This window comes from Salmo salar, chromosome 20 (genome assembly GCF_965601325.2).
Source record: "Salmo salar chromosome 20, fSalSal1, whole genome shotgun sequence".
Classification (NCBI taxonomy): Eukaryota; Metazoa; Chordata; class Actinopteri; order Salmoniformes; family Salmonidae; genus Salmo; species Salmo salar.
In genome coordinates this window covers 60,454,536-60,482,492 of record NC_138310.1, presented here as the reverse complement: position 1 = coordinate 60,482,492, position 27,957 = coordinate 60,454,536, and the positions used below count along the sequence as shown (strand labels likewise).

The 27,957-nt window shown below is 43.4% G+C and overlaps 2 protein-coding genes across 9 annotated transcripts; both read left to right on the top strand.

The window, feature by feature from the left end:
- The first annotated feature begins 124 nt into the window (after positions 1-124).
- Positions 125-11,269, top strand: LOC106581000 (arfaptin-2). Of its 6 annotated transcripts, none has more exons than XM_014162640.3 (10): positions 125-354; positions 863-964; positions 1,124-1,156; positions 1,574-1,682; positions 5,073-5,174; positions 5,742-5,857; positions 6,074-6,295; positions 6,542-6,699; positions 8,426-8,600; positions 9,298-11,269. In XM_014162640.3, exons 2-10 carry the CDS (start codon positions 872-874, stop codon positions 9,451-9,453), a joined length of 1,164 nt encoding a protein of 387 aa, XP_014018115.1. In that variant the 5' UTR covers positions 125-354; positions 863-871; the 3' UTR covers positions 9,454-11,269. The 6 variants fall into 6 exon arrangements, with proteins under 6 accessions (XP_014018115.1, XP_014018114.1, XP_082822742.1 ...); XM_014162639.3 differs by having other exon boundaries at positions 863-976; XM_082966616.1 differs by lacking the exon at positions 9,298-11,269 and adding an exon at positions 8,766-9,282 and having other exon boundaries at positions 863-976.
- Positions 11,270-16,203: 4,934 nt separating this feature from the next.
- LOC106581001 (uncharacterized) lies at positions 16,204-26,399 on the top strand. Of its 3 annotated transcripts, none has more exons than XM_014162646.3 (13): positions 16,204-16,528; positions 16,957-17,485; positions 19,864-19,925; positions 21,033-21,135; positions 21,408-21,493; positions 21,630-21,730; positions 22,177-22,247; positions 22,443-22,550; positions 22,641-22,711; positions 22,836-22,953; positions 23,358-23,522; positions 23,787-23,938; positions 24,112-26,399. In XM_014162646.3, exons 2-13 carry the CDS (start codon positions 17,045-17,047, stop codon positions 25,535-25,537), a joined length of 2,904 nt encoding a protein of 967 aa, XP_014018121.3. In that variant the 5' UTR covers positions 16,204-16,528; positions 16,957-17,044; the 3' UTR covers positions 25,538-26,399. The 3 variants fall into 3 exon arrangements, with proteins under 3 accessions (XP_014018121.3, XP_045559676.2, XP_045559678.2); XM_045703720.2 differs by having other exon boundaries at positions 16,867-17,485; XM_045703722.2 differs by having other exon boundaries at positions 16,204-16,533.
- The last annotated feature ends 1,558 nt before the right edge of the window (positions 26,400-27,957 follow it).

Sequence of the window (27,957 nt, the reverse complement as noted above, 5' to 3'; positions counted from 1 at the left end):
ACACAAACCAAACAATCCAAATCACTAAATGTTTGAGGGCAGAGGGTAGTTGATGTCGTCAGCTGTTCGACGTGACGACTTGACGTAGCGACTTGACGTAGCGTTACGTGTAGCACCAGAGGAAGGAAGGAGGGAGGGATTGGGCTTCAGGGATTTCATCTGCATACTGTGTCCGGTTCTACCGGGGGATACTAACGGAATAACGACTATAGTCATGCGTTCATCAACAGACGAAAAATAAACATTGCAACGGTGTCATTCCGTTCATAATAGTAATATTTGATGAAATACCGTGTGGAATAAACAGCTACATTTGACATTTTGGGAGATCTGACTACTGCACCTACACAGCAGGTAACGTTAGCTAGCTAGCAGATCATGCTAACTGAGCTCATCATAATTTTCAGCAGCACCACCAGTTTAGCCAGCTGGCAAGGGACGCAAGGTTGGAGCTAGCTAGGTGTTGTATTGCTGGGACTAACAAGCTAACTAGATACAACACGAATGATGATCACGAATAGCTAGCTATGGCTGCTATAATGTGTTGTGAAATGTGATTGCTTGTTGTGAGAGCAGGTTATCGCTGCTTTCAGCACTGTAACTGTACCAGTGGACAGATCAGCCAGCTGGCTAAGGAATATGGACACTGCATATTTACATATCACAGCTGGCTAGGCTGGATATTATCCTGAATTAGGCAGATTCTACTCATATTTACATTGAAACCATTCCTATCATTAATGTGAAAAGCTCAGTGTGTGATGATCGTGCTCTCTCTCTTCATCACCTCACTCTTTCTCCATCTCTCCATCTCTCCATCTCCCATCTCTTTGTCTCTCTCCCAATGCTCTCTCTCCTGCAGACGACCACCATGGCAGACAGTTTTATGGGCAAAGCGGCTACCATGGAGATTCCTATCAACAGCAATGGAGAGACCCTGGCCGAGGATGACAGTTTGGAGCAGGTGGGTCATATGGTCTGTGTCCCATGGGAATAGGGTGCCATTTGAGATACAGTTACTATGTACAGTATATATATGTATACTGTGTGTGGTGACCTCTCATTACATAAACTATTTGTTTGTGTATTTTATTGTACTGTATTATGTCTCACTTCTGTGCAGGCTGCAAAGATTCAGTGGACCTTAGATGAGAAGGTAGGGATATGCAGTAGAAGGGATGAGAGAGAGTGTGTCACGTCGTGGTTGGAGAACTGTAGATTTAGATGTAGTGTACGTGTTAACATAGAAGACTTTCAGACTAACCACAATAAACCTTCATCGATAGTTTTTCTCCTAATTGTTTTTCACCTAATCTACTGAACCATTTTCATGTGTGTGAGTGTCTGTGTACAACAAAGATTAGGCCTATATGGAAGGTCTTCGACAGGTTGACAATAAACTCTACAGGAGCATTACGCATTAGTCAGTCCCTCCAGGATTCACATTTGTTTTTTGGCGCAGCAAAATCAAGTGTTTTTGGCCGCAAATATCATAAATCTCTGCGAAATCCGTGGGGGACTGATTAGAGTTAGGCTATATCTATTCCATTGATGTGTTGTGGCTTCACCTTAGGACCTGCAGCAGGTGATGGTGTCTGGTCCCAACCTGAATGAGACCAGCATTGTGTCTGGAGGCTACGGAGGACCTGCAGGGGGCATCATACCCACCTCCTCCATCAAAGGTACACACAGCTCTACTGCTCTCTCTAGCTCCATTAAAGGTACACACAGCTCTACTGCTCTCTCTAGCTCCATCAAAGGTACACACAGCTCTACTGCTCTCTCTAGCTCCATCAAAGGTACACACAGCTCTACTGCTCTCTCTAGCTCCATTAAAGGTACACACAGCTCTACTGCTCTCTCTAGCTCCATTAAAGGTACAGACAGCTCTACTGCTCTCTCTAGCTCCATTAAAGGTACACACAGCTCTACTGCTCTCTCTAGCTTCATTAAAGGTACAGACAGCTCTCTCTCGCTCCCTACTGCTCTCATTGCTTTGCATTGTCCACTTAATTATGCCCACTTAGGCCTTATTAAATCAATGAATAGCCTAGTCCCTTAAGCAATGTCTGTGCTGCTTGCTTGGTTTGTTAGCATTAAGAATGGTGAAGACTACATTTTCAACTGCTCCAATGTGGTTTGTCCTGATGGAAGTCAATTCAGTTTTTTGTTTATTTTAGGAGCTTTCCTGCATGCTATTCTGCATCAGTGACTCTATTTTGACATAATCTTCTTTCAGTTCTTTCAGGAGTCTCTATAGGTAGCAAACAGTCTCTCTACTGTATTGGCTATTTTGATTTTAAGATCTACTTCCTACTCTCTCTTACTGACTATCTTAACCAACCCTGTCCTCCAGGCCCCGCTATCCACTTCAACCCTCAGTATGTGGACAGGAGACGTCCCCATGCCCCTAACTGTGCCCCTGTCCCTGGAGCCGAACCTCAGCCCACAAGTGGCTTTACACCTCTCAACCACCTTCCACATAACTGTATACTTCCCTCTTTTAAAGGAAGACTCAGCGAAATGATGTTGCTACAAGCAGCACCGCAGCTATGGAGATGAGCGAGATGCAAGACTTCGCGTTCCTTTTTTATTTTTGTACTTTCAGTGCATTCGGAAAGTATTCAGACCCCTACATTTTTCCCCTCATCAATTTACACACAATACCCCATAATGACAAAGCAAAAACAGGTTTTTAGAAATATTGCATTTACATAAGTATTCAGAACCTTTACTCAGTACTTTGTTGAAGCACCTTTGGCAGCGATTACAGCCTTGAGTCTTCTTGGGTATGATGCTGCAAGCTTGGCACACCTGTATTTGGGGAGTTTCTCCCATTCTTCTCTGCAGATCCTCTCAAGCTCTGTCAAGTTTGATGGGGAGCGTCACTACACAGCTATTTTCAGGTCTCTCCTGAGATGTTAGATCAGGTTCAAGTCCAGGCTCTGGCTGAGCCACTCAAGGACATTCAGAGGCTTGTCCCGAAGCCACTCCTGTGTTGTCTTGGCTGTGTGCTTAGGGTCTTTGTCCTAATGGATGGTGAACCTTCGCCCCAGTCTGGGGTCCTGAGCGCTCTGGAGCAGGTTTTCATCAAGGATCTCTCTGTACTTTGCTCCGTTCATCTTTCCCTCGATCCTGACTAGTCTCCCAGTCCCTGCTGCTGAAAAACATCCCCACAGCATGATGCTGCCACCACCATGCTTCACCGTAGGGATGGTGCCAGGTTTCCTCCAGACGTGACACTTGGCATTCAGGCCAAAGAGTTCAATCTTGGTTTCATCAGACCAGAGAATCTTGATTCTCATGGTTTGAGAGTCCTTTAGGTGCCTTTTGGCAAACTCCAAGGGGGCTGTAATGTGCCTTTTACTGAGGAGTGACTTCCGTCTGGCCACTCTACCATAAAGGCCTGATTGGTGGAGTGCTGCAGAGATGGTTGTCCTTCTGGAAGGTTTCCCTTTCTCCCTGACCAAGGCCCTTCTCCTCCGATTGCTCAGTTTGGCTCGGCGGCCAGCTCTAGGAAGAGTCTTGGTGGTTCCAAACTTCTTCCATTTAAGAATGATGGAGACCACTGTGTTCTTGGGGACCTTCAATGCTGCAGAAATGTTTTGGTACCCTTCACCAGATCTGTGCCTCGACACAATCCTGTCTCGGAGGTCTACTGACCATTCCTTTCGACCTCATGGCTTGGTTTTTTCTCTGACATGCACTGTCAACTGTGGGACCCTATGTAGACAGTTGTGTGCCTTTCCAAATCATGTCCAATCAATTAAATTTACCCCAGGTAGACTCCAATCAAGTTGTAGATACATCTCAAGGATGATCAATGGAAACAGGATGCACCTGAGCTCAATTGTTTTATGTGGTGTAATGAATAATAATAACAATTTAAAAAATGTAAAGTCACACAGTATGTGCACGGGTTCGTTTCATGCTGTTCACAGCGTGGTAGCCAGGGCACCAAAACACCGGAGAAGTTGAGCCTCGAGCTTCAACACTCTTTGTTGTTGTGGAAATTGACCCACTGTGCTGTTTACTCTCTGCCTCTACGTCATATTGCTGAGTCTACCTGTTTACACTTTTAAGAGTGTTTTCATGAGTTACTCTTTAATTCTGTGGGAGAATGAGCCTTGTCTGTAGCCTGGGTTGCTGTTTAACCCCAGACACAGTTGAAGTCCCTCTCTTCAACAACACTGTGTACCTCTACAGATGTCACAGGAAAGAAGGGAATGCTGCTGTACTGTCTAATGCATACTGAATGCATGTCGGTGGATGTTAACAAAAAAATTGCATATGTTTACTAACCTGATTGACTTCATTGCAGAGCTGTTTGATTTACTGTGTTATGTTTGCGTGAATGTTTCTAATGACGACAACTGCATCCCAAATGGATAGGGCACTACTTTTGACCAGAGCCCTATGGCTCCCCCATAGGGAATAGGGTGCCATTTTGGATGCTTCCTATGTATGCAAATGTCACATGAAGCGGTTAACGAATGAAATATTCATTAAATCACCACATGACATGTGCATCATTTCATGCTTTACTTCTACTTATGTTCATATTTCATACTTTACTTCTACTTATGTTCTCAACATGTTCATATTTCATACTTTACTTCTACTTATGTTCTCAACATGTTCATATTTCATACTTTACTTCTACTTATGTTCTCAACATGTTCATATTTCATACTTTACTTCTACTTATGTTCTCAACATGTTCATATTTCATACTTTACTTCTACTTATGTTCTCAACATGTTCATATTTCATACTTTACTTCTACTTATGTTCTCAACATGTTCATATTTCATACTTTACTTCTACTTATGTTCTCAACATGTTCATATTTCATACTTTACTTCTACTTATGTTCTCAACATGTTCATATTTCATACTTTACTTCTACTTATGTTCTATTGTTTTTTTGACATGGAAAACCTTCATGATTCACTATCACATCCTCTCACCTCTGTAACACCTTCACCAACCTTCATCTATTCTCTCCATCTCATATATCACATATCCTCACAACTCCTCTCCCCATCTCCCCCCTCCCATGTTCATTCCAGACCTGCGAATGAAGTCCAGGGGACAGGTTGTAGGTCTGGTCCCCAGCCAGTCAGCAGCCAGCAGGATAGCCAACCAGAACCAGACCGACCAGCCATTCACAGGTACCAGAGGAGTAGGGTTGCAAAATTCCGGGTTCCCCAAAATTCCCAGGTTTTCTAGAAATCCTGGTCAGAAGATTTCCAGAATTGGAAGGTAATTCCAGAATTACTATAAGCACTACATTTTGAATTCTGCAACCAGGGTTTCTGGAAAACGTGGACATTTTACCTGGGAATGTTACTGGAACTTTCCAGCCCTACACTGGACCCATACATCACCACCCTCCTTTACTCCACTTCACCTTGTTCACTCATTCATTTCATTCACTCTCAACCGGTCACTCAATCACTGTCATACTATTTGTCTCAAAGACATACTTGGTACATGAAAGGAATATTTCAGGTCTTTGCTTTGAGTAGCAGTGATTAGGAGAGTGCCCAAGGATGCACTGATCTGCCTTTCTGTGTATCGTAGCTACTGACTGAAGCTGGTTTTGTGACAGGGTTCATAGTAAATGAGATGGAAGGTCCATCTTGTTTACTATAGACTTTATCAACTAGGTCTCAGCAACTAGCCACTTTAAGGAATCCTCTGAGAGTGAGCATGTTATTTATTATCCTTTGTGTCAGGGTCTGGAATGCACCACAGTAACAGCAACCAGAACATGTCAGTGGAGGAGGCTAACCGTGGTGTGGCTGTGGAGAAACTAGACAGCGTTAAGAAGTGGGGCATCAACACCTACAAGGTACAGAACAAAACCTGTCTCCTGGGGAAAATGTGTTGAAGCCATCCTTCATTGAATCCTGAAGGCTGGGAATAATTTCCTCCTTGGAAAGCAAGTAACTCTTCTATTCGGTTCTATTCTGATCACATCTCTCCAAGTCGTCTTTATCCCAGTGTGCCAAGCAGATGTTCTCTCCTTTATCCTAATCACATCTCTTGCTCTCCATCTTTACACCAGTGTACCAAGCAGATGTTCTCTGAGCGGTTTGGCCGTGGTTCTCGGACGGTGGACCTGGAGCTGGAGGCCCAGATAGACGTGCTCAGGGACACCAAGAGGAAGTACGAGTCTGTCCTGAGACTGACCAGCGCCCTGACCAGCCACTTCTACAACATGGTCCAGACCCAGCAGGCCCTGGGGGACACCTTCGCGGACCTCAGCCAGAAATCACCTGAACTACGGGTAAGAAAGACCTCTAACCCCTGACCCCTAAGCTTAACCCGTAGACCTCAGCCCAGCCAGAAATCAGCTGCAGATGGCACACTGTGTGAAATTGGCCTCCAGAAATGTAGCCTGAAAATCCAGGCTGTAATTTTTGGTTGGAAACACAGCCTATCAGTTTCACTTTGGAATCCAGGCTACCTTACTGACTGTTCCTCTACATGAGGTATTTATTCAGGATGTAAATGCAGGTGTTTGTGTCCACAGGATGAGTTTGGCTACAACGCAGAGACCCAGAAGTTGTTGTGTAGGAACGGGGAGGCTCTTCTTGGCGCCATCAACTTTTTTGTGTCCAGCATCAATACACTGGTCAACAAGACCATGGAGGACACACTGATGACCATCAAACTGTACGAGGCTGCAAGGTAACAACGATGATGGGGTTAGAAAGGTGCAGGGTCGGCCTCCCGAGTGGCGCTGTTGTCTAAGGCACTGCATCGCAGTCCTAGCTGTGCCACTAGAGAATCTGAGTTCGAGTCCAGGCTCTGTCCCAACCGGCCGCGCCCGGGAGACCCGTGGGGCGGCGCACGATTGGCCCAGCGTCGTCTGGGTTGGGGGGGGGGGGTTTGGCCGGCAGGGTTGTCCTTGTCCCATTGCGCACTAGCGACTCCTGTGGCGGGCCGAGCGCAGTGCACGCTGACACAGTCGCCAGGTGTACGGTGTTTCCTTCGACACCTTGGTGCTGCAGGCTTCCGGGTTGGATGTGCGTTGTGTCAAGAAGCAGTGCGGCTTGGTTGGGTTGTGTTTCGGAGGACGCGCGGCTCTCGACCTTCGCCTCTCCCGAGTCCATACGGGAGTTGCAGCGATGAGACAAGACTGTAACTACCAATTGGATACCACGAAATTGGGGAGAAAAAAGGGTAAAAAACAGTAAAACATAATAAAAAAAGAAAGGTGCAGGGCCTGGAGATACTGTGGTAGTTTCCTCCTTATAACAGTTTCAAATGATCATACTCCCAAATGATGAGGTTTACAGTCTTTTTTACAGAGATCTGTGCTCCTTTACACCATGAAAATGTGGCCCTATATCTATGATTGCCAGAGACATTATATAGAGTGTGTTTGACATGACATCATAGTTCTGTGTGTCAGACTGGAGTGTGATGTGTACCATGCATACCTGGAGGAGTTGAACCTGGGTTTGAGGGTTATTCGTTGTTACAGGGTGTTATGTGGGTGTTTTATAGGATTGGGTGGTATACCGTATACTGAGGTATTTCTTTCTAAAATTTTTATTTTAAGAAATTTGAATATTTCTCGCTACTTTTTAAGTTAATACCTGCTGTCAACTTGTACAATACGTTAGGAGATAAAGCAGATTGTGTTCTTCATTTCACCTGTCAAATTATTTTACATTATGAAGCTTACTGCAGTTCCCCAGAACAGTTAAGCCAGTCACGTGTGTGTTTATAAATAGCACAACGGGAGACAGCGGGAGCTGGTGAGTTCATAGCATTCTTTATCTATCGGCGAGTCTCTGTTGTGCGGTGCACATGAGGTGATGAAGTTAACTTGTATGCAATTCACTACTAAATGTTTGCCATGAGATATCATATAATGGCTTTCTGCGAGGAGTCAAAGAGCTCTGAATGGGTTGTCTGTACAGCTCCCATTTGATCCCTGTGCTTCCTACTTGTGTTTTTTTCTCCTCCGTTCTTCTCTCCTCTGCTCCATGTACACATGCTGCTCTTCCTTCAGAAAAGCATGCATCACAACTTTAGTCATTTGCACAATTTCTCTCGTTCACCTTTACTTGTAAAAGACACCTGGGAGCCAGAAATCTTTCTGATTGAGAGGGGGTCAAATACTTATTTCCCTCATTAAAATGCAAATCAATTTATAACATTTTTGACATGCGTTTTTCAGGATTTTTTTGTTGTTATTCTGTCTCTCACTGTTCAAATAAACCTACCATTAAAATGATAGACTGATCATTTCTTTGTCAGTGGGCAAACGTACAAAATCAGCAGGGGATCAAATATGTTTTTTCCCTCACTGTAAATTGCGGGATGGCAGAAGAACCAACGGTATGACTATCTGGAGACGGCCCAAGCCTATGTTTTTACCTATCTTCCCCTCTCTCTCTCCCAGGCTGGAGTTTGATGCGTACAGGGCCGACCTGGAGGAGTTGAGTCTGGGCCCTCGTGATGCTGCCACCATGGTGCGTATAGAGGTGTCCCAGCAGCAGTACCAGGTGCAGAGAGACAAGTACGAACGGCTGCGCTCAGACGTCACCATCAAACTCAAGTTCCTGGAAGAGAACAAGGTGGGTTAGTTAGTTGTTTGGTTAGTTAGTTTACAATAATTCTACATCACTCTCTCTCTCTCTCTCTCTCTCTCTCTCTCTCTCTCTCTCTCTCTCTCTCTCTCTCTCTCTCTCTCTCTCTCTCTCCCTCTCTCCCTCTCTCTCTCTCTCTGTGTGTGTGTGTAGGTGAAGGTGATGCACAAGCAGCTGCTGCTCTTCCATAATGCTATCTCAGCCTACTTCTCTCTGTGTGTGTGTGTAGGTGAAGGTGATGCACAAGCAGCTGCTGCTCTTCCATAATGCTACCTCAGCCTACTTCTCTCTGTGTGTGTGTGTAGGTGAAGGTGATGCACAAGCAGCTGCTGCTCTTCCATAATGCTATCTCAGCCTACTTCTCTCTGTGTGTGTGTGTAGGTGAAGGTGATGCACAAGCAGCTGCTGCTCTTCCATAATGCTATCTCAGCCTACTTCTCTCTGTGTGTGTGTGTAGGTGAAGGTGATGCACAAGCAGCTGCTGCTCTTCCATAATGCTATCTCAGCCTACTTCTCTCTGTGTGTGTGTGTAGGTGAAGGTGATGCACAAGCAGCTGCTGCTCTTCCATAATGCTATCTCAGCCTACTTCTCTCTGTGTGTGTGTGTAGGTGAAGGTGATGCACAAGCAGCTGCTGCTCTTCCATAATGCTACCTCAGCCTACTTCTCTCTGTGTGTGTGTGTAGGTGAAGGTGATGCACAAGCAGCTGCTGCTCTTCCATAATGCTATCTCAGCCTACTTCGCTGGGAACCAGCAGCAGTTGGAACAGACACTGAGACAGTTCAACGTCAAGTTAAAGCCCCCAGGGTCAGACAAGCCCTCCTGGCTGGAGGAGAGCTAGAATCATCAGCTCCCAGTCTTCTGGGCTTGTATGTATCAAGCATCTCAGAGTACTAGTACTGATCTAGGATCAGTTTTGTCTTTTAGATCATTATGAATCAGATTATATGGATAGGCAGGACTTGATCCTAGATCAGCACTCCTACTCTGAGATGCTTGATACATATGGCCCCAGGTCTCAGTCAGGTCTCTGGTATATTAGGGACACAGACGGAGAGACACACCGGGGTTGGAAGAAACAAGAGGAATGGATGGATGAGTAGACGGATGAACGGATATATGAAACCTACACAAACTGTATATACAAACCAGAGATGGGACAAGTAGAGACTAGTGATGATGATACTAAGGGGAAAAGAACGCTTATCACTTACATTTAGTTTTGCCAATACATTGCTCATTTGTTTATAGAATGTCTATTTTATGTTTGTTGTGTTAATAATTATTCTCAACAGAGCATCATTATGTTGTTGCTATCTAGCGTAACTTTTAATATATCATACTTTGAGAAGTTATTCTAAGATTATACTTTGCACATAAATGTAATCATTATTTTCAAACTGTTTTCGCTCTTTTGTATAGCGTTATGTAAAGCATTCCAGAGGTCATAATTTCAAAGGTCAGTAAACTGTTTACATATGTAGAGGATATTAAGAATAGGCTATGTATCTGGACCAGTTAGATTGTTTGTACCTGGTGACGATTAGAGGTATATTTATTAATGAGCAAAGGGAGAAGCCTACAGTCTGTGGTATACTTTTGATGACAGAAGTTATGGGATAAAGGGGCAATCCCGGATTTGTAAAACAAAGCAGTCAACAATCAATGGCTATATATCATTCATTTAAAAGTCAAAAAATGAATTTGTACCAATCCCAGATTGCCCCTTTGTCTACCAATAATTTTGAGGACAGGGAAATACAACTTTTACGTTTACAATAATCTCCCTCTGATTAATCCTGCATATCATTTTATTACACATATATTACACATGTATTGTCTTTAACATATCCAATATCTCAATAATCAAATAGAGTTAACATTTGTTCAGAAAAATACCTTGACTTGGGCCTCCCGAGTGGCGCAGCGGTCTAAGGCACTGCATCGCAGTGCTTGAGGTGTCACTACAGACCCAGGTTCGTTCCCAGGCTGTGTCACAACCGGCCGTGACCTGGAGTCCCATAGGGCGGCGCACAATTGTCCTAGCGTCGTCCGGGTTAGGAGAGGGTTTGGCCGGCACGGATGTCCTTGTCCCTTCGCGCACTAGCGACTCCTGTGGCGGGCTGTCTGCAGTGCACGCTGACACGGTTGCCAGGCGCACAGTGTTTCCTCCGACACATTGGTGCGGCTGGGTTCTGGGTTAAGTGGGCATTGTGTCAAGAAGCAGTGCGGCTTGGTTGGGTTGTGTTTCGGTGGACGCACGGCTCTCGACCTTCGCCTCTCCCGAGTCGGTTGGGGAGTTGCAGCGATCAGACAAGATCGCAATTGGATGTCACGAAACTGATTCCATTCAAATGTATATGTTCTTGTTAGATTTTTCTTTTGTTTTCTCTCACATTTTTACATCAATGTTGTGTCTCGTTTTTAAACGGATATGGACCTGGTGTACGGTATATTAAATGATGGTGGTTTACAGTATATGGTTTGATATTTCCATAGAGACTTGATGTTTCCCCACAGAATCTGTACAGTAATAACAATCCGTCCACCTGCTGTCCACTGAATATGTTGTTGTAGTCATCATCTGTATAAGTACTGTACCATATTGTGTTCATACATTACATGGCAATACAATCCAAAACATGGCTGAAAAATGATTGGTACTTCCATCTGTGATTGTCTTCTTTACTGTTAATCAGGCAACGGTCCAGGCTTGTGTCCCAAGTGGCACCTTATTGCCAAAGAAACACACTATGTTTGAGTAGTGCACTATATAGGGAATAGGCAGGTTCTGACAACCCTGCTGTAAGGGTTAAGATCAAGCTGAGTTTTATCTGATTTGTATTTGAAGTCAGAGTGAGAGCTGATAACTGTCTGGTCTATTAAACAGCTTGTGAAGTTATAGGAGATCTTTCATCGGTCTGTTGACAAACCTACTGTAACTATTCCACCAGGTAGATAGGGACAGTAGGCAATATTTGACACACAGAAAAACCCAAGATTCAAAATGTAAATTACTTTTTAATTGCAAGAATCACAATCCAACATCTACAATGGTCAAATTCACTATAAATCCGTTCATTATATTCATGCTCACTGTGATTCAGGAATGTTTCCTTTAGAAAACAAATGTTTGGAGCATGTGACATTCTTTGTCTGAACCTTGCTGTGTCTTGTGATTCATTTCTATGACGTATTACTTTTTGACAGTGGATAGAGGGGTCTGATTAGCAAACGTTATGAGGACTCAATAGTTTGTCCCAAATGGCGCCCTATTCCCTACATAGAGCACTACTTTTGACCAGAGCCCTGTTCAAAAGTAGTGCATTTACAGAATAGTGTGCAATTTGGGATGTGCGCCATGTTTAATCACACAATATTGCTATTTAATCATGTCATACATGTCAACACCATGATCGGTGATGTGATGAATTCCACTGTCTTTATGTTTACATGTTTCACCTAAAAGTCTAGGGCGCCTGAAATGTAATATCCCAGAAGGTGGTGGTCAGGCCCTGAACCGCTGAATGTGTTCAGTTAATGATACTGAAAATATCATAGAAAGACTCAGTATTAACACAAACTAGAAAAGGACATTTCATATAAAAGAAAATGTGTGTGCTTGTTAGTCTTGAAGTATTATGGCTGGGAAATAGTAGCAGTAATGGTAGTAACTGTCGTAATAATGGTAGTAATAGGGTTGTCATAAGCTACGAGTTAGTTAAAGTGAGTTGTTTTGGGGTGGTTTGTACATGTGGCGATATTATAGTGGCGTATAGTGGGCTAGTATAGAGCATAGTGTCGCTGTCTGATGAAAACCTCTCCAAAACAGAAACTTTTCAGGAAATTGAAAAATAGCCATGTTTTCAAATTAACGAACATACAGTTATAAACTTCAGAGGCTATTTTTAATACATTTTCTTAGTCCTAGAGTCATGAAATGTTCAGAGTACATTGAGGGGAGTTACTGCTTTCAATACAAGAAAAACATTGGCAAAAATGGATATGAGGTTTTCATCAGACAGTGACGATAGAGTAATATGGCACCATAATCTATAAAATCTGTTTGTTTGAACATTCTGAAAGTTCTGTGGCAGTTGTTCTGCCATTGAAATGAATGAGGATACAACAAGCTTTATAGTTTATACAATAGCCTATGAATGGTAGCAAAAAGCTGTGTTGAAGCAATCTAAGTTGAGTCTGACTGCACATGTCAATGTTGGTTTGGTGTTTGTAGCATAAACGGTTCAAGAGCAGTGCGGATCCAACATCGAAGGTTGAATATGGGCATTTGTGGTGGTGGTTATGGGTCTGTTAGCGGAAATACAAAGCTTTGTTAGTGTGTTTGAAGCTTTTGGAGGTAGAAAAAAACCGCTATGCTATTATGCTAGGTGGATACAGTGAAGCAGCTCAGGTAGATTGTATGGACAAAACAAATGTTTCTATTTGCATTACCAGTTTCACAGCTCCGGGCAAGAACACACTCTAGGCCAGGTATGGAGATCGCTTTAGCCAGGTTTCTCAACTCCACAATGTACAGTACAAATACAATGGAGTTGAGTGGTGATGAGTGTGGGAGGACTGCACCTCCGACTTCATCGAGTCGCTTCCCTTGTACGTATGTTTGTCCTGTGTAAATGCAAGCTTTTATTTGGTTGCTGAAATCTGTCGTTTTTGATAAATGTAGCATTTTACGCTAACTCTGCCAAGGGAGCCATTATTTGTTAACGGAGAAGGAGCAGCCTGTCATTGCACACCATGTTTTTTTGTTTTGGCAGGGGACGCATAAAATGCCAAAACGATGGATTCCAAATCCAACTGACAACTCTATAACAATCAGGACAAGCACAGGTACACAGTAAGCCTTAAAGAATGGATATTTATAAAATGATCAAGTGGTAGTGCATGCTTAAAGTCCTAACTCCCACCTGGACTAGAGGGGAAATAACTATGTGAGAATGCTGTTCAGAGACTACAGCTCAGCTTTCAGCTCAACTCCATAGTCCCCTCCAAACGTATCACCAAGCTCGGGACCCTGTGACTGAACACCTCCCTCTGCAACTGGATCCTGGATTTCGGTCAGAGACTTAGAAGTGTGGTTCCAGGACAAAAACTTCTCCCTCAATGTCAGTAAGACCAAGGAGCTGATCGTGGACTATAGGAGAAAGAGAGGAGAGCAAGGCCCCATACACATTGACGGGGCTGTAGTGGAGCGGTTTGAGTGCTTTAGTTATTTGGCGTCCACATCACTAAGGACTTAACATGGTCCACACACACCCGTACAGCCCCTCTTCCCCCTCAGGAGGCTGAAAAGATTTGGCATGGGCCCTCGGATACTCAGAACGTTCTACAGCTGCACCATCGAGAGCATCTTAACTGGCTGCATCACCCTCTGAATGGCGCACACACAATCCATGTCGCAATTGTCTCGAGGCTTAAAAAAATCTTATTTAACCTGTCTCCTCCCCTTCATCTACACCGATTGAAGTGAATTTAACAAGTGACATCAATAAGGTATCATAGCTTTCACCTGGATTCAACTCGTCAGTTTATGTCATGGAAAGAGCAGGTGTTCCTAATGTTTTGTACACTCACTAGCTTAGTTGTGTATTTTATTCCTGTTGTGTTACTATTTTTATTATATATATTTTTAACTCTGCATTATTGGGAAGGGCTCTTAAGCAAGCATTTCAAAGTCTACACCTTTGCATTTAGCATGTGACAAATACAATTTGATTCGATTTGAACTTCCTACTCCATTGGAAAACAGTGGATTACGTGGCACAGTACTAGTCTGACAGACATCACATAAAATGCTACTTTTATCAAAAACTACCGATTTCAGAACCCAAAGAAAAAATTGCATTTACACAGGACAAACATAGGTACAAGGAAAGTATTAACAAATTGACATTTTTACATGTATCAGCTGACAGTGACACGATGAAGTCGGAGGTGCACTCCGCCCACACTGGTTTCCACTCAACTCCATTGTAGCCTACTTGTACATCGCATATGACCAGTTTTACACTGTTTACATCTCACTGGATTATATCAAGTAAAACTTTGGGATAATTCAGTAAGAACACTAGGCCTACTGTAAACTGACACATTTGGGTGGCCAGACACAGCGCAGATTTTACAGTACTGCTGTCAAAATGGAACATGGCACTGGCAGTTAGGGGGTTAACAGGGCATCTGGCTCAGTCATTAATGTATATATACACTAGATGACTAAGTGTGGGCACTGTGTTGAAGCCACCGCGCCTCCATCTTGGCACTCCAATATTTTTGAAGGTATAGAAATGCATTTATTAATGTTTACATTCGTTTTTGCCACACACACAGACACCTTAATGCATGTTTTTAATTTATATAATGTTAGCTAAACATAAAAAAAATGGAAATGTGAAATTAATGTAGGAGAATATAACACATTTCATCTGGTAAAAGAAGAAACAAAGAAAAAAAATGTGTTTTTTTGTTAGTTTTTCCCCCATCTTTCAAATGCAAGAGAAACGCTACAATGTATTATTGCAGTTTAGGCACAATTTAGATTTTGGCCACTAGATGGCAGCAGTGTATGTGCATTGCTGTTCAAAATGTTGTATCAAGTCTGCCCAAATGTGCCTAATTGGTTTATTGATACATTTTCAAGTACATAACTGTGCACTCTCCTCAAACAATAGCATGGTATTCTTTCACTGTCATAGCTACTGTAAATTGGACAGTGCAGTTAGATTAACAACAATTTAAGCTTTCTGCCCATATCAGATATGTCTATGTCCTGGGAAATGTTCTTGTTACTTACAACGTCATGCTGATCATATTAGCGCACGTTAGCTCAACCGTCCCGTGTGTGGGGGGTGGGGCGATCCAGTAGAGGTTAAAGTATAATTTCCAGAGATTACTAATATTACTGTTCCCACTACATCAACAAAAAATACTTAAATAAATGTCATTTTGTCCTTGAAACATTTAAAGATGCACAATGCAGAAATCACTCTGCCATTTCATGGTTGCTAAAATTCTAATAGTTCACCTAATTTCAGTTTATGTGACAAAACAAGCAAGTATAGTGTAGAAAATCTAAACAGCTGTGAAATATTTTTCCCATAACCTTCAATAATATATTTTCAGCTGTTTGAAGCTGTTGTACAAAACCAAAAGTAAAAGATTCAAAAACGTTACTTAATAACGGGATGCATAGAAATGACACACATAGAACAGATTTACCGCTTCTTAGACAATGAGAATGACAGATCTATAACACACATTTCTACGTGAATTTGGTGGGGTCGCCCAAAAAGTGACATAGTGCAGCTTTAATTGAACAACTGTATAATTCGATTATTTCTATGGGGGACTGCTCCTACTTGGGAGTGCCAATATGGACGACCGGTGGCTGCAAAGCCTCTCAATGGCCAACATTTTGTACACACGATACAGGGTTTATATACATCTTTAGGCAGGTAAAGTTGCGACATGCTTTTACGTCTCCTCTGACACCTCGGTCGTCACGAGTTAACACAGCCACAAGGTTCTAATTATGGCTAAACCCCGCCCCTTTCTACAATTGATCTTCTTCAAATCTGATTTTAAACCTTAATCCTAACCTGAACTACACTGCTAACCTTATGCCTAACCCTGACCTTAAATGAAGACGAAAAAGCATATTATATACGTTTTGGAAATGTTGACTTTGTGGCTGTAAAACCTGACTTTGTGGCTGAGTTATCTAGTGGAAACCTAACAGCACTGGTAGCAGACCAGTGGTAGTAGTCAACTCAACTCACACGTCTTATGTTGAAGTTTGATGAGGAAGGCGGCGTACTAACTCATGGATTGAATTGAATTGTAGTTTTTGGTGTTTCAAAATTGTTTTTACTCTTAGTGGAACGTTGCATATCGAGCAGGTAAGGTAGGCTACAGAATCCTCTTCCCTTACTTTGAATGTTATAACACATTAGTAGCTTAAAGAGAAAACCTGATCAAAATAGGTAGCCTACTGTATTCAGTTTTTCTGGTGGATGTATTATTTTGATTTGTAAATTCATACACGTATTTTATCATTAGGCTGCTTTCAATGTCTTTCGAATTAAGCATTTGTTGATATGTTGTCTCATTTGAGCACTTCAGCAACAACTGTCATGAGGCTTGTTCGGTGCTGGGCAAAACAGTATAGGGAAGTAAGTTCTGCTGCATGCCTACCATGCAGTGTTAAAAGTTTACCGGTACCATTATTTCTTTACAGGAGGGATCAATCAAGGAAAAGGATTAAATCACCCTCTTCAATAACTGATTTTCAACACTAATCAAAGAACATTTCCGTGACACCTTGCAGGTACAAAATGGAGGTGATGATGAAGCAATAATGATGAGACCATGATCTGTTCCTGATCCTTGGTCCATCTAATTCCTTTCCACTAAAGATGGAGTCAGCAGTCACTCCACCACCTCCTCCTCCTCCACCACCCCCCCTCGCCCTCCCACCTCCTCCTCCACCACCCCCCCTCGCCCCCCCACCTCCTCCCCCTGGTCCCCCTCCCCCCCCTGGTCCCCCGCCTCCCCCTGGCCCCCCTCCCCCTGGCCCCCCTCCTCCCCCTGGCATGGGCTTCGGGCTATCCAGAGGCCTCCAGCGCAGCGGCTCCAAGATGCGTAACTTCAACTGGGATGCAATCCCCAAACACGTGGTGGTGGGCAAACACAACATCTGGACGGAAGAGAAGACCCTAGGAGAGTATGAGCTGGACACTCAGAGGATTGAGGAGCTGTTCAGTCACAGCCAACATCAGGGACAGGGACAGGTACAGAAGGCTCTGAACAGACAGAGTCTCAGAGGCAAGCCAACCAACGGTCAGGGCACAGAAGTGGTGAGTTGACCTAACCTAGTGTACCAGGAAGCACTTCTCTAGTTTTATACTGGCAGCTGGAGTTGAATAGGATAAGTCAAGAGGTACCACAACAGCCGGAACCACGTCAGCTATTTTGCTCCTCGATCAGATACTGTATAAGTCTGCAAGGCATACATATCCTATCTGGTCCCAGCCAAGGCCTCTCCAATGTCATGCAAAATTCTGTCATTCTTTTCTTGCTCATGATTTCTCACCTGAGAGTTTGTTTTGAGCAGCTATACTTTCTGGGAGTAGACGAGAGACCGAAACAGTGTATTGAATATGAATATTTGTTCTGTTTATGACCAGAGATATTGGATATGTTGACATGTGTTCTTTAGACCCTAATTGATTTTCTTAGGGAGTGTGTGTAGTGGAGTTGTGGTGTACATCATATCATCACAGGGTGATGTGTTGTTTTCCTACAGCCTTTCTGTTGTAACAGGCTCACTCAGGGAGTCATAGTGGCCAGGGTTAGGGTTACGGTTAAGGTGGCTAGGTGGAGGTTGGGAAATACATCAATTCCAGCAGCCCATGACTCTTGTTTATCTCCATGATGCTACTTTTTTGGGGGTCTGGGCCCTGGTCAAAAGTAGTGCACTATAAAGGGAGTAGGGTGCCATTTTGGAAGCAGTCTCTCTATTGGTGTGGGTCTGGCATGATTCTATGTGCGCCTCACTGGGATCAAACTCAAGTACATCAGGAAGCAACGATGTATTAGTGAAAATGTTGTGTTCAAAACAAACCAATCAGTATGAGCAAAGCTTGTAGACGATCTACCCTAATCTCTTTTTGTATGATTCATTATCATGCTGTAACTGGAAGGCTGTCGGTCCTTTCTGTCCACATAACTATCAAGTCTATAACATCATTTGAATGCCAACTGCCAGAGTGCTTGATTTAACTAAACTCTCAGAGAATAAATTGAGAATAAATATTTGCCCTCTGCAAGTAGCATTAGTTCACCATCATAGGCTATCTAATCTGATTTCTAGATAAGCATTAGTTCACCATCATAGACTATCTAATCTGATTTCTAGATAAACATTAGTTCACCATCATAGACTATCTAATCTGATTTCTAGATAAACACTAGTTCACCATCATAGACTATCTAATCTGATTTCTAGATAAACACTAGTTCACCATCATAGACTATCTAATCTGATTTCTAGATAAACATTAGTTCACCATCATAGACTATCTAATCTGATTTCTAGATAAGCATCAGTTCACCATCATAGACTATCTAATCTGATTTCTAGATAAACACTAGTTCACCATCATAGACTATCTAATCTGATTTCTAGATAAGCATCAGTTCACCATCATAGACTATCTAATCTGATTTCTAGATAAGCATTAGTTCACCATCATAGACTATCTAATCTGATTTCTAGATAAGCACTAGTCCCCACACAACAAAGTGGTGAATAAGCAACACAATTCGACTAAATTAATGATCATCATTTTACTATGTATCCATTTCCCTTTTTCATGTGTGATATTGTGTGACTTATTGGAACTATGACATGTTCCTCTTAATGTTTCTCTGCTTATCAAACGTAGGATGTTTATGCAGCGGTGTTTCATCTAGTTATCCTTTGCTGTATGAACTGAAGGGTGGAGTCAATATAGCCTAACTATTCTTCATCAGTTTACCCAGGGAGAGTAAATTAAGCACTAATATTTGCTAATTGTTGCCATACAGTTGATATGTTTATGTATTGGATAATGCTACCTCTATAACAATGAACTGGGTTGTGTGTTCAGTTAAGATACAGTACTTCCCTTTCTGTAGGTGTCGGTTGGGATTTTACAGAACTGTTGTGAATCATTGTCCTGGTTTACAATGCTATTGTCATATTGACAAAGCTATTTTTGATCCTCTACTTGTTTGCTAGTGAAACCACCCTTCTATCACATTTAGGCTACCTTGGCAGTACAATAAAGGTCAAATGTGGAGCTATTGAAACTGGCCTTTAGTCTCTTACCTGTCCTTGTTTCTAACTCAGTATAGATGAGCAAGACTTAGGAATGTCAGTATGTTGTCAGCTGTTGCAATAGCTTATCATGGGCTCTCAAAAACAGGTCGATCAAACCAGTAAAACCTTAACCGTCGGAATCAGTTGTTGTTTGGGGAATGAGGATGTATTTGTGATAAAGAAGAAGACTGTGTTTAAGGAAAACGCTAGGCTCCTGATAAACTCAACGCCTGTTATTGACCTACTGATATCTAAACGTGTGTGTCTGTGTGAATGTGTGTGTTCTGGAATGACCAACTGATGTTGGTGCGTTTGTGTGTTCTATTTCTATTGACTAACTCATGTCTTCATGACTATGTGTCCCACCACCAGGTATCTATACTGAACTCCAAGAGGAGCATGAACGTTGGGATCTTCCTGAAACAGTTCAAGAGGTGTGTCAGAGAGAGGCAAAGATACACTGAATTCCAAATGGCACCCTATTCTCTAATTGTGCACTACTTTTGACCAGAGTCTGATCTAAAGTAGTGCACACTATAGGGAATAGGGTGCCATTTGGGACGTAATATAAACTGGAAGTGTGCTGAAGGTGTGGAGCTGTGGGTTTGTCAGAGCCACGTGTTTCAGGATAAAGATCACACAGTGGTTGAGTCTCAAATTGCACCGTCTTGCTATAGTGCACTCCTTTTGACCCCATGGGGCTCTGTTCAAAAGTAGTCCACTATATAGGGAATAGGGTGTAATTTGGGACAGCAAGGCTTGGTAGTCCTGAGGCTAGGCTGCTTGACATTCCCAGCTCTGTGTTTCTGAGGTACAGCAGCCTGTCCCAACAGGTTGACTCGACATGATAACTACTGCAGGAACAGTGCAAACAGGTCATTCCACAGATTAACTATTGAAACAGGGCATTAATGTGTTTGGAAATGGTTTTCTCTGAAGGCCCACAGTATTACTGTGTTATATATTACAAAATTACTACATGCATTGGGCTACAGTGTCTAATTTTCTGAAGATTCTTGGAGTACAGAAAACTCAAAAAACAATAAGCATAAAACAGTAAGACATAGAAGTATTATTATCCAAATGTTTTGTCATTAAAGTGGATGCACTTTTCTGTTTTCTGTTAAATGTATTTTTGTGTCAGGGCTTTTTTTCTTGTGCTTCTGAGGATAGAAAACATAGTTCCAGTTCAGCTGTAGTAGGTGTATACAGTATGTGTAGCAGGTAAGGGCTTGTCTATGGTTGGTTAAGTGGAAAAATGCCGTAAGAGGGTGTTCAACCAATGAGGTAAGAAGGAGCTTTGCTTACCAGGCTTAAAGAAACATGGCAACGAGGAAATGAGCAACACATTTAGAGACCCAACCCTAGAACATGAGTAATTCAGGAAAATAACCACATTGTGTAGTTGGAGATGAATGAATCACAGCTATTCTCCTTGACTAGTCCCCTAGGAGAACCTATTGAATGAATCAGTCGATGACGTTTCCAAAGTCATGTTGATTATAATACTGTAACTGATCAGTGTCTGTGTCTCTCCCCAGGCCAGTGGGAGACATGATCAACGACATCAGTTCAGGAAACGGCCTGAAATTTGGGACAGGTAAACTGAAGGAGCTGTGTAAGCTGCTGCCAGAGAAAGAAGAGGTACAGTACTTCACACAGCCTTTCCCAGTAGGCAAGCATAGATCAGGCCGCTGTCGCTTTGACACCCGTGTTCTGCATAGAGCAAACTCCAGTTCGACCACCATTGGGTGAGCTGAGGTTTGCCGCCAGCTTGCTGCCATTGTTGATGCTAACTACCACAGTGAACTGACCATATTTAGCTTGAGAGACAGTTCTAACAGTGTTCTCCCAAGTTACAACCCTTACCGTAATGCTGTGTCTTACTAAGATTGTTACCTGTTGTGTGTGTGCAGGTGAAGCAGCTAGTTGGGTTTAAAGGGGACCAGTCAGCTCTTCCTGAAGCAGACCTGTTTATGGTGTTACTTATCAAGGTTCCCAGGTGAGTGAGTGTGTGTGTGTGTGTTGAACCATCTACAAACGTCTAATTCACAGTTTTGTACAGTCTTGTGTTTTCTGTGTCTTGAATGCCTGTTGTGTTCTAGAATGTGAATCATTATTCGTGCCCTTTCTTTTAGTTATGAGGAGCGCCTCAACAGTTTGGTTCTCAAAGAAGAGTTTTTCCCGCTCATGGATGAAATGAAACAATCCATCGCCACCATGATCACAGCTGGAAAAGGTAAAGTTTGTGTCTGGATGTTATCTGGATCTTAATAAGGTAAATATGTATCTGTACTAAGCTCAACTGTCTCATCTGTCTGTCTGTCTCGTCTGTCTGTCTCGTCTGTCTGTCTGTCTGTCTGTCTGTCTGTCTGTCTGTCTGGTCTGTCTGTCTCGTCTGTCTGTCTCATCTGTCTGTCTGTCTGTCTGTCTGTCTGTCTGTCTCGTCTGTCTGTCTCATCTGTCTGTCTGTCTGTCTGTCTGTCTCGTCTGTCTGTCTCGTCTGTCTGTCTGTCTGTCTGTCTGTCTCGTCTGTCTGTCTCATCTGTCTGTCTGTCTGTCTGTCTGTCTGTCTGTCTGTCTGTCTGTCTGTCTGTCTGTCTGTCTGTCTGTCTGTCTGTCTGTCTGTCTGTCTGTCTGTCTGTCTGTCTGTCTGTCTGTCTGTCTGTCTGTCTGTCTCTCCAGAGCTGTTAGAGTGTGACGATCTACACTCTGTGATCCGCCTGGTGCTGAAGACGGGAAACTACATGAATGCTGTGAGTGGAAAACAATGATATCATAGATGATATTATATACTGTATACCTTTATCTATGGTGTAAACTAAGTTTTTGGCATCTGAAGCTTTGAGTAAGCCCAAGAAAAATAACTCATTTTACAAGTTTTCAATAATCCTCAGGTTAATTTGTCAGCCTGTCTGACTGTCTCTCACTTGTCCTCTGTGTGTCCATAGGGTGGCTATGCTGGCAGTGCCATTGGCTTCAGGATGGCATCGCTACTGAAACTAGTGGACACAAGGGCCAACAAACCAGGCATGAACCTCATGCACTATGTAGTCATGGTAATTAGAACCCTTATTTAAAGCTCATCCTTTATCTAGAATCTTGTTTTTCTCCGATGCAGTAGTTGTTCATGTGTATGTCGATTGTAGCAAGCTCAGAAGGTTGATGTGGCCATGCTGAAATTCCCAGACAAACTCACACACATCGCTGATGCAGCAAGGTACAGAACACAATGTCTTACACACTTCAACAATATTTGCAATATTGCTGTTTGCCCCACAATACGGCATTCTATTGTATTGATTGTGCTTTTCTGTATTGAGTGATTGATATTGGTGTTGCAGGATCCATAAGGAGGACATAGAGAGTGAGTTTCAGAGAGAGGTGAAGAAAGTAAAGGAGGCGAAGGAGGAGGCGCAGAAACAGGAGGAGCTATGGGCTCAGATGGAGGACTTTCTCAAGGTGAGGTAGCCTGCCTGTGTATTCTCCATGCCTTTCAGATCTTGTATCGCTACTTTCCCCTATACTGTATACCTACCTATGTAATGTTTCCAGGGCCACAAGTTTTGCCTGACCACTTTACCTGAACAGGAACAACTCTGGGCCCTTTTTATAGCCTCAATAACCTCTGGTGGTGAATCTACATCTCTAGGACCAGTGATGAGGTTATTGATGTTTGTGGTCCCCTGTAGTTTCAGAAATGTAGTCCCAGACCCTAATGGCATCCTTTATCTTTTTACGTATAGTGCACTACTTTTGACAAGGGTCCATAGGGTTTTATTCAAAAGTACTGCACTATATGGGGAATAGGGTGCCATTTGGGACACAGCCTTAGTTATTTCTGTTCTGTGTGTGGTCCCTTGTAGGAAGCAGAGTGTCGTCTGGCTGAGACTGAGCTCTCTCTGCAGTCGCTGGGTTCAGTCAGTGACTTGGTGTCTGAGTACTTCTGTGAAGACCCCAGCAAGTTCAGACTGGATGAATGCTGCTCCATCTTCAACTCTTTCTGTGCAAAGTTCCTGAGGGCCATCCAGGTAAAAAACGCTTTAGAAAGTAGTCTACATGCTCCTTTTACATAGTGTTATTTATGCTCTCTGTATTACGGACTTTCATCTTGGCCCCCTTGGGAGCGTAGCTTTCCTTGTCATTCTTTTCTGTGTGAGGACTTTTGGTTGGCTTTTGTCTTCATTGAGTTACTCTTTTCTCTTTAGCCTTCCCTGCTTTCTTGGTGAAGTTCAGTGTTCACTGTCTCTGGCGTGTGTTATTGTGTTATTGTGTATTATTGTATCTGTGTGTAGGAGAACCGTGATCGTGAGGTGGCGGATATAAAGAGGAGAACCAGAGACAGACTGCTGAGTGATGCTAATGCTGCTAAACGCCGTTCCACCGCCACCTGCTCCATACGGGACAAGGACATGGAGGGTGTGGCCCTGGAGTCCGTACTACAGAAGTTAGACATACTTTAATTAATGAACATCACTCTTTTGAACTTTTCTTTTGAAATATAATCTGTTATTTTGCGATTTTCCTTTTGTATTGTATTTTGTGTTTTTCATTTTTTCTGTAAAGTGTTTTGTGACATTCATGTTTACTTTGAATAAAGTTTGATTTGATTTGATTTAGGTTCCTGACCAATCATGTGTCCCAAAGGAGAAAAGGCAAGGGCACACCCTCCTGCACCAGTAGCAGCCTATCAAAGGTCCCCATTCAAGCAAACCTCCCCTCGGCAGAACAGGGAAACCAAGGTTCTGTTAAGGCCACAGAGGTGTGTAAGGAGAATGAGTGGAACTCGGCCAGAGACCTGACTGGGACCTCTCAGAGCGACCAGAAGGACCAGTCCCACAGCAAGAAGAACTGGAAAGAGAACATGGTTCCAAATCCAGAGGAGACACAGCAAAACCCTAAGAAACCAGAGCAGAACCACAGAGGTTCTAGTTCTGGTTCTACACAGCCTACCAGGAGAACCGGTAGCAGCAGCTCCTCCACAGGTAGACCCATCTCAGTGACGATGAAGGACAAGGAGGAAGAGGAGGAGGAGGGAAATGAGGAAGAAGCCCAGAAGTTGCGTGAAGTGTCCAGGAAGGTTCTGAGGTATCAGAGCAGCCGTGGTAGTCTTTCGTCTGGGGAGTACGGCCTGGAGCAGCAGAAGTCTCCTAATGCCACCAATAATAATAATAACACCTCCACAAGATCACCCAACGCTACGAACACTAATGCTATATCCTCCCCCATCTCCACCATCACCTCCACCTCCCCTCACCAGGTGACCTTCCAAGAGGACAGACAGCGGCTGCTGGGGGATGCATGTAGAGGCAGCGAGAGTCTGGCTAGATACCTCCTCAACCCTCACCTCTCCCCCAAGGGAATACTCACCCGCAGACACACCTTCACCCTCCTCCCAAAAGCCCCTCCTACTGAGGAAGAGGAGGAGGATGATCTGTTCACTTTTCCTACTACTCCTACTCTGGGGGTCATAGGGAGGATGAAGTCAGTAGACACTGGTCTGATGTCCCCGAAACACAGAGCCTCTGGAGAACCTAACCTCACCAAACTCCCTGGCCACTCTGAGAAGTCTTGTGTCCAAGACCTGGTGTCTAAGAGCCCCATGTCAAAACACAACGTCTTGGCAACAAGTCTCAACATCCCCAGGGACTCTGAAAACAGAGGCTTGGTGGTACCCACCACCCCTCGCCACTGTGAGACATCTGGTGTCCAGCAGGACAAGGTGTCCAACATCTTGTCAGCAGCAGAGAGACCTACACACGTAGAGCTAGGAGAGCTGAACCAGGACAAGAGCTCCTCTATAGTCAAGACAAAACCTCCCCCCTTACACCTAGAACTCAACCACAACCAGGATGAGGAGATAAAGGAGTTTTCTCCCACCCCTCTCCAGACACTCGTCTCCCAGAAACCCAAGCAGGCTGACCCTCCTCAGAGCCCCAAACACAATATGGATAACCCTGCTAAGAGCCCGAAGCCCAAACCTTCAGAGAGCAATGGATTCATGTCTTTCTTTAAACGCCTGAGAGAGAGGAGCAGGCCAATGTGAGGAACCTGGTGTCCAAGACCGGTGTCCAAGAGTGTCAGCAGAGAGACCTACACACATAGAGCTGAACCAGGAGAAGTGGACAAAGGAGTCTGTCCTGGACAAGCCCTGAGCCCAAACCAGATGGCTATGGATTCATGTCTTTCTTTGAACAACTGGGAAAGAAGAGCAAGCCTTGCTAACAACAAGGATATAGACTCTAGAGGTGCTCTAGACTCGTGATTCATCTATTTATTCAGATCCAGACTACTCAGACAGATGTTACATTGCCCTATGGACTATTGAATATATTTATATCCATCCATTGATTTTATAAAGGTTTAATTCAAGGGAACTGTTGAAGTGGATTTGTAGTGTAAAATAATGATCTGTTGGGACTGGGAGAATGTGTCCAAAAGACAAATGTAACTTTATACCACTAGGTGGCAGAGTGCAACAACGCCACATGAAGCGTGCTGTTGGCCACCAACAAATCACTGTTTAGTTGTTGTGCCACCTCATATTCCAACACAGAAGACCATGACACTTATTGTAATATTGTTGCCATTGTCTTTAATAATAGTGATATATTTACATCAGTATTCTTCTGACTAAATAAAACCACTGTTGAGTGGAATGGACCCAATGTGATCTTTACCTTGGAAAATACTGGAACTATCTTTGCCATATACAGTACTATTAAATTATATTTGCTGGAGGATATACTGTAGAAATTACATTAAATGACAGGCGAGGGCCTGTAAAGACAAATACACAGTATTAAGATCAAAGAATTTCATGGACAAATCTGTTTAATAATAAAAGTGTTTTGCATTACATTTATCACATCATTTCAAATTTGTATTAAAGTGCTCCTCTCCTTAAAGTGTTCCTCTTCTTTTCCTCATTTCATATGTATGTACTGTATTATATTCTACTGTATTTTAGTCAATGCCACTCCGACATTGCTCGTCCTAATATTTATCTATTTCTTAATTCCATTATTTAACTTTTAGATGTGTGTGTATTGTTGTGAATTGTTAGATACTACTGCACTGTTGGAGCTAGGAACACAAGCATTTCACTACACCCGCAATAACTGCTAAATATGTGTATGGGACCAATAAAATTTGATTTGATTTTACAAACAACCAAACACTATTGTATTGCTCTTATTGGGGTCAGTGTTACAAAGACAGCCAGTCTCTTAGCCAGGCACAGCCAGCTGAATGGCAGGCAGCTCCATGGTGGGGAGGACGGCACTAATCCAAAACCAAGTTGTTGAGGTCTCAGTCTCAGAAATGAAGAGAGCCAGGCCATGGGCCCTTGTCAAAAGTACTATATAGGGAATAGGGTGCCATTTGGGATGCAACCCAAGCTACCAGCACCTGGTGGCATAGCACAATGGAGGGAGAGAGCAATGGACCCAGTAAGTACTCCCCAAACTGCTTCAGTGTGTGGCCCCCAGCACCCCAGCCTCCACCTGCCTCCCCAAGGATGTACCCCCTGCACTCCAGCCAGCCTGCCGCTCTGCCAGTCCCAGGGACCACCCTGCCTCTCCTGGCAGCCGGGGCCTGGGACTGGCCCCGGCATGAAGCCCCAGAATGTACACCATGCATCCCCCTCTGCACCATGTGCCCCCCCCCCCTCCCCCTGCCTACTCATGCACCCCAGTCTGCCATTCTACCAGGCACAGGGACCCCCTGCCTACCCCCAGCTAGGCCAGGCAGGCCTGATCCCAGGGGGTGGGTGAGGGATTAACTTTTTGTGTTGCAGAGATCTCTGGGAGAGAGGAGTGAATGTGGCACTGTTTGTGACTTGAGTCGTGATGTATTATTTTGATAAACCTTTGTGATGATCCTCATGAAAAAACACCAAACGATACTAAAAACCACTATATTAAATCTTTAGCTTTCCAGAAAGACATTATATATTGAAAACTGTTCTGCTCTAAATCCTGCGCTTGATAAGCATACAAATAGACAGACAGATGCGTGGATAAGAGCTTCCATTATGTAAAATTATCAGAGGACAGTTATTGCTTGAACATTATATGCTTGCATTCTAAATGGGATCCTATTTCCTATATAGTGTACTACTTTTGACCAGAGGTAGTACACCATATAGGAAATAGGGTGCCATTTAGTACACAGAAGTTATGTATGTGTAGAGGTAGTCTGTCTCTGTTATCTACTGTACAGTCTGGTTTCTGCTATCTGTGGCTGCTGCTGAGTCTGCCTGTCTGTCTGGCTGCCATCTGGGCTGGATGCAGTCTCCATAGCAACCCCATCTCTTACAATGCAACCCTGACAGGGCCGTCTATGCCCACCCCCACCCCTCCTCCACCCCCTCCAAACCTGTGTCAGCATAAACACAACACCTCCTATTGCCACCATGTACATTATCTCCCTCCTCTCTCTCTCTTTGACTCCTTCTCTATCTTT